The sequence below is a fragment of the Solanum verrucosum genome, unplaced genomic scaffold (genome assembly GCF_900185275.1).
Source record: "Solanum verrucosum unplaced genomic scaffold, falcon-dt-bn FXZP01000069.1, whole genome shotgun sequence".
Taxonomy (NCBI): domain Eukaryota; kingdom Viridiplantae; phylum Streptophyta; class Magnoliopsida; order Solanales; family Solanaceae; genus Solanum; species Solanum verrucosum.
Window position 1 is genome coordinate 70943 of NW_026020102.1, and position 7377 is coordinate 78319.

Here is a 7377-nt window from a genome sequence, read left to right on the forward strand (position 1 = left end):
CTGGTCACTAAGAAGAGAAGCATGGACTTCAAAACAATGGAAGTTTATCATAATTGTAGTACCATTGTGACTAGCGATGTGATTACAAAGAAAGAGGATCCGGGGGCTTTCACGATCCCATGTACCATTGGTATGCTTTAGTTTGCCAAAGCTTTATGTGATTTTGGAGCGAGTATAAACTTGATGCCATATGCAATCTTCAAACAACTTGGGTTGGGTAAACCCAAATCCACAACAATGTGACTTCTTATGGCAAACCGGTCTATCAAACACCCCGTTGAGATACTTTATTACATATTGGTGAAGGTTGATCGATTTATCTTTCCAGCTGATTTTGTTATTCTAGATTGTGAAATTGATGCAGAAGTTCCTATTTTTTTGGGTAGACCATTTTTGGCAACTGGAAAAGCTCTAGTGGATGTTTAAAGCGGTGAGTTAAAGTTCCAGGTAAATGAAGAGGAGGTCACTTCAATGTGTGCAAATCAATGAAGTAACCTAGTGACATTCATGTAGTTCCAACGATCGATGTGATTGATGAGGCAGTGGCTAGTGTGAGTGAAAAGATGTGTATGGATGAACCTCTTCAGGTTGTTCTTTCGAATTATGATGAGACCGAAGTTCAAGGGTATGATGAAGTGGTAGCTGCTCTATCGGGACTAGAAGCCTACTCAAGAAACCCATTGAAACTAGACATTGATCTAAAGAATCGAGAGAGTCCTCCTACTAAACCATCCATGGAGGAACCTCCTTTGCTTGAGTTGAAAGTGCTCCCTGCTCATCTTCGGTTTGCGTTCTTTGGGGCGAATAATACCTTGCCCGTTATCATTGCAGAGGACTTGCTTGAGTGGCTAGTGAAATTGCTTCTTGAGGTGTTGAAACGTTACATCAAGGCAATAGGATGGATAATTGTCGATAATGTAGGTAATCCATTTAGAATTTGCACTCATAAAATCTAATTGTATAGTGAATGCAAACTAAGTGTTGAGAATTAAAGTAGACTAAACCCACCTATGCAAGAGGTGGTGAAGAAAGAGATCATTAAATGGCTAGATGCAGGTGTGGTGTACCCTATCGCATATAACAAATGGGTAAGTCCCGTACAATGTGTGTCCAAGAAGGGAGGCATCACGGTGGTCCCGAAGGAGAAAAAAGAACTTGTACCTATGAGGCCTGTCACCAGATAAAGAGTATGCATGGACTACCGGAAGTTAAATTCTTGGACCGAGAAAGATTATTTTCCCAGTGCCGTTTATGGATCAAATGCTTGATAGATTTGTGGAGTGTGGATGGTACTGTTTCTTGGATGGCTACTCCGAGTAAAACCAAATCTATATTGCATCGTAAGAACAAGAGAAAACCACTTTCACATGTCCCTATGGGTCTTTTGCCTTCAATAGAATAACATTTTGAATGTGCAATACTCCGGCGACATTTCAAAGGTGCATGCTTTCTATTTTGGCTGACATGGTGGAAGACTCAACGGAAGTCTTCATGGATGATTTCTCAGTTGTAGGTGATTCATTTGAGACATGTTTGTCTAATCTTGGGCAGGTCCTTCAAAGGTGTGTAGAAACCAACCTAGCTCTTAATTGGGAGAAATGCTATTTCATGGTCAAGGAAGGCATAGTCGTAGGTCACAAGGTGTCATAGAAGGGATTGGAGGTAGACAAAGCAAAGATCGAGGTTATTGAGAAGTTTCCACCACCTATATGTATAAAAGGTATTCAAAGTTTTTTGGGTCATGCTGGGTTCTATCGAAGATTCATCAAAGATTTCTCAAAAATTGCACACCCATTATGAAAGCTATTGGAGAAAGAGGCAAAGTTTCTTTTTGATGATGCTTGCTCAAAAGCTTTTGAGTGTTTGAAAGAAAATCTAATCTCTACCCCATTGATCATTATCCCGGATTGGTCTGAACCATTTGAGGTGATGTGTGATGCAAGTGGTATCTCTATAGGATCCGTGTTAGGGCAGAAGCGTAACAAAATATTTCATTCAATTTATTACGCTAGTAAGTCGCTAAATAGAGCACAACATAACTACACCGTCACTGAACAAGAACTACTTGCTATAGTATATGCATTTGTAAAGTTCAGGGGATATTTGTTGGGCACAAAAGTGAAAGTTCATACTGATCATGCAGTGTTACGGTACTTAATGGAAAAGAAAGATGCTAAGACAATGTTGATTAGGTGGTTCTTGTTGTTGCAAAAGTTTGATTTTGAAGTAAAGGATCGAAAGGGGTGTGAGAATCAAGTGACAGATCATTTGTCGCAGTTAGAAACCAATATGACCAACTCTAAAGAAAGGGACATTGTGGCTGAATTCCAAGACGAAACAGTGATCAAGCTGACCCAAAGCAACACCCCTTGGTATGCTAATATTTCTAACCATGTGGTGTGTGGAATTATGCCTAATGATTTGAACTCCTACCAGTGGAATTGGTTCTTGTTTGATGTAAAGAAGTACTTCTGGGATGAACCATATATATTTAGAGAATTTGCACGAACCATATATCATTCGTCGATGTGTACCAAAAGAAGAAGTCAATGAAATTCTTAATGCGTGTAACACCTCACCTGTTGGTGGGCATCACAGTGGAATGTGAACAACAACAAAAGTGCTTCAATGTGGCTACTATTGGCTATCTCTATACCGAGACACACTTGACTTTGTGAAACATTACATTCCTTGCCAAAATCAAGGAGGGGTATCAAGAAAGAATGAATTACCTCTCAACCCTATCTTAGAAGTGGAGTTGTTTGATGTTTGGGGTATATATTTCATGGGTTCGTTTGTGAGTTCTTTTGGAAAAAAGTATATTTTGGTGGCGGTTGATTACGTTTCCAAATGGGTGGAAGCTATAGCATTACCCAACAATAAGAGAAAGAGTATGGTGCAATTCTTAAAGCGATATATTTTTGCACGATTTGGCATCCCGCGTGCTATCACCAGTGATGGAGGATCTGGTTTTTGCAACCGGGTATTTCCCTCATTATTGAGAAAATATGGGGTCAAGCACAAAGTTGCCACACCATACCACCCACAAACAAGCGGCCAAGTGGAGGTTTCAAATCGAGAAATTAAAGGTATTTTGGCCAAAATGGTGAATGCAAATAGGACAGATTAGTCTAAAAAATAGGATGATTCGATATGCGCATATCGTACTGTGTTCAAAACACCGATTGGTCTGTCACCATACCATTTAGTGTTTGGAAAGTCATGTCACCTTCTAATTGAGCTTGAGCATAAGGTTCAATGGGATTTGAAGACACTAAATATGAACTGGGAGAAGGCTGCGAAAGGGAGAGTGAATCAATTTCATGAGTTGGAGGAATTTCGGTTGAGAGCATATGAAAGTTCATCCCTGTATAAGGAGAAGATGAAGAGGTGTCATGACACCAAAATCCTTCAGCGTGAATTCCAAGTAGGTGATTTTGTGTTTCTCTACAATTCTCGGTTGAGACTTTTACCGGTAAGCTTAAGTCAAAGTGGTCTGGTCCATACAAGGTAACCCGAGTGTTCACAAATGGGGCAATTGAAATTAAGTAAAGAGGGTCCGACTTTCAAGGTGAATGGGCAGCGTCTGAAACTCTATTTTTGAGAATTTCATGAGATTTCGACAATCGAAGTGGTGTATTTGGAAGATGCTTGAAAGCATTTCCACGTCGTGGCACGACGTTAAATAAGGTGCTTCTTAGGAGGCAACCCAAGCTTTAGTTGTTTTTGAATAATATGTGTTAAATGTGCAGGTATAGGTGATTTTGAGAAGGTATGGCCATTTCGGTGAGCCGCCAAGTGGAATGGCAGTCGCGATTTGGCTCGCCCTCTTCACATAAGGGGAGGGCTGCAATTCTGGAATATTTGGCGAAGCAGCCAGGACACTCGACAATGCTCCGAAGAGGTTCGGCGATCCCAAACTTCATCATCCTTTGACCACTCCTGAAGGACCGGTGGTCTGGAATGTTTGGCAACGGTTTTAGCATACTTGGCGATGCGCCGATGCTATTCGGTGAGCCCGATTTCTAACGCCTTTTGGTTCCAACTGGAGAGCCAGTGCTCTGGATATTTTGGCGAGCTGCATACAGTTAGGCGGTGTGCCGAATAGTTCGGCGCTCTCCACAACCCTTCGTCGACTGGACACATAGTGAAGAATCCTCCTGACCCTATTATTTTCATTCAGTGCTATTGTCTTTCTACTTCTATATTTATTTTATGTTCTTGTCTTTCTACATTGAGGACACTATAGAATGTTTTTGGTGGGGGATGAACTTGTTCTAAAGACCACCTCTTGACGTGTTTGAATATGACTATTCTTTTGCAATTTTGAGTGTCTGTTGTGATCAATACCGATGACTTTAATAATGCTCTTAATTGAACGACATGAGTGTGCGGCTACGATGAGGCAAATTGAGTCACATAGGTCATATGTGAACTCCTAGAATCTTGTTATGACTAGCCGGTTGTCGAGTCAATCTTTTGTATGATCATTGCATGCTAGCTAGAAAGTGTAAAGTCTTAGTTGATAATTATGTCGAATGCCTTGTGTGGTGAGGTTGTGATTTAATGATTCAAGCACACTTCTTCCAATTCTAAGTGTCAACGATCGTAAATCAGTATAAAGCCCAACTAAATGAGTTAGGGTCAAATCCCACAGGGAGCGGTATGTGTTTTAAATTCAATTAAGAAGTATCAATGCAGTCTAATCAGCTATAGGAATAAACACTATCGAAAAAAACGTATCAAATTAAAGGGGTGACACAAATGTCAGATGGGGGTTTTAGTTTGCAATTATCAACTACAAGCAGTCACAAACAATTTGAAATACCAATAGGGAGAAGGATTCTCGGGAATTGATCGATTATAGGCAAATTCGATATATGGGCAATTGAAACTACTAGTAAATAGCTAAATATCAGTGAGTAGGCTAGAACATAAGGGAGATAACTTTCTCTCGAGCAACAACCCCGAATCATGTGATTTCTTTCGAACATCAACAAGCATGACTATGAAGAACAGCCCGCACCTTAATTCATCTACTCTTTCAAGCTAGATGGGTAGGATTGGGTTTAGGATTCACTCTCTCGAGCTAAACCCAGCTCAACCCAATACCCACAAATCATCAATCAATAATCTTAGTTCTAAAACCTCTCTCTCAAGCAAGCCAAGAACACAAAGATAGAACAACATTTGCAACTACAATTCATAAATTAATCCTCAATTAATGATTAAACTCACTTCAAAATAGCATTTAAACTAGTAATTAACAATATCCATAAACTAATTCAACTCATAATCACATGATCACACCCCAAGAATTGAGGTTTTAGCCGAACATCATAAAAAGATAAATACCGTTACCAAATTGATAAGCCATCAATTGGGTAAGAGGAATTCAAGCTTTACAATGCTCCAATTCGAAGAAAATTCAAAACCCACTTGCAAAATCTCCAAATTGAGTCTCAAAACCTTCAAGTCTACTTAGAAACTTCAGAGAAAACTGTTCTTGACTAGAATGGATTAAAAATTTGATGCTAAATTAATGTTCAAAATGTAATTTATAGTTGCCGAAAATAAGCCACGAAGGACTACTCGGCGAAGTAAGTCGGGCTCGCCGAACAACTGGTAAGTCACCCTTTGACCTCTTCCATCACCTTTCGCCTTAGCATTTAGCATCCTCGAAGTCTGTAACTTTGGGAGATCTATCTTTGCTTCGTGGAACTGCTCGGAGATTCGCCGACTGCTCCTTTTCATCGTTGACTAGGTTTCTTCCTTGAGGGCTTGGCACACTAGAACTTTATGCGGTCAGATGAGCCACTCGGCGACACGCCAAGTGCTCTTGGCGATCTTCAAGCTCGCCCTTCTTCATTTTTTCAGCTTGGTTTGTTCCTTTTTTCCTGTTAGTGTCCTTGCTTTGTTTCTCAATCCATATACCTGAGAATCAAGGATTTAACATCATTTTATGGCACAAATTAAGCATTTGAGGACATTAACTCTATAAAAACAAAGCCCTAAATGAGTCCAAATCTAGGACTTATCAACACCCCCAACTTAAAAAACTTTTGCTTGTCCTCAAGTTCAGTATTTCAAAAAGGATGACTCAAACAGTGTTGCATAAGACTAAACATGAATGCACACAACAAGACTCAACTTACTCATGCAATGATCAATCGTGCACTCAAAGATTCAAATTGTGACTCACTATTATCAAAGATGCTCAAGTTCACAATACTTGCTTCAAATGCAAGTTCAACCTCAACAAAGGTACTTAAATACCCTCACAACAAAGATGACTCCATATTCACACAATTTTTCAACAATTTGTAGTTCCGGAATCACATACAACTCTCACACTCACAAAGATGAACACATGCATGACTTCACCCACAAGTTTGCCCTTATTTTCCAATCAACACTCGTTTCAGCTCATTTAAGATCACAAAGGTCTTTTCAAGGCTTGTAACAGGGCTGAGTGTAAAGGTATGGTCATTTAGGCTCCGTGGCTGCTACCCTCATGAAGTGTGGCCTGAACATCATATTCCTCCTTTTCTTTAGCAATGCAAACAAGCTTGTAATCCACCCCATGAATTACCGGACACACCGTTTCTTTTGCAATTTTCATCACTTATTTCACAACTTTTTCATTCTTTTTCTTTGCTTGTTTTCTCTTTTCTGTTCTTTTTTTTTTTTTTACATAGAGGGGTTTCATTTAAAAAAAAAACCATTCTCAAAAGGGGAATTTCTCACACTTCTTGATTTTCCTTCTCTTTTCACCACACCCTCACTTTAGGCTTTTGGCCTAAGTTGGCTATTCAATCAAGCCACACTTCATGAGAGTTATGGGTGAATGGATAAAGTGGGGTCACAATTGTTCAAGTTTCTTCCAAGAAAAGGAATGAGGCTCAAGGGGATTCAAGCAAGGTTCACACATCTCACAAGGTTGGCCACAAAAAAGGTATATTGTCAAATTGTTTTCACTCTTTAAAATTGTTGCCTAAGATCATTTCTAGTGCTTGCATCACTTAGTCAACGGGACCAACGGGGCAAATTCTAGGTGTCATCACACAATGTTCAAAGCAAACTCATCACACAAGGCATTGACACCAATATCAAACAAGACTCCACACTTTCTAGCTAGTGTGCAATGTTCATCACAAGAGACTCATTCGATAATCGGCTAGTCACAACGAGACGCAAAAAGTTCACAGATTGTCTATGTAACTTTATTTAGCCTTATCGTAGCCGCACATTCATTTGGTTCAATTAAGAGCACTATTTAAGTCATCGGTATTGATCATCACCGACACTCAAATTTGCACAAGAACAACCACAATCACACACAAAAGAGGTGGTACAAAATTTTCAAAATAGGTCAAA

At 39.7% G+C, this 7377-nt stretch overlaps 1 protein-coding gene across 1 annotated transcript; it reads left to right on the plus strand.

Moving 5' to 3' along the window:
* Positions 1 to 2893: 2893 nt before the first annotated feature.
* On the plus strand, positions 2894 to 3758 carry LOC125825063 (uncharacterized). The gene is made up of 3 exons (XM_049504411.1): positions 2894 to 3089; positions 3210 to 3475; positions 3753 to 3758. Exons 1-3 carry the CDS (start codon positions 2894 to 2896, stop codon positions 3756 to 3758), a joined length of 468 nt encoding a protein of 155 aa, XP_049360368.1.
* The last annotated feature ends 3619 nt before the right edge of the window (positions 3759 to 7377 follow it).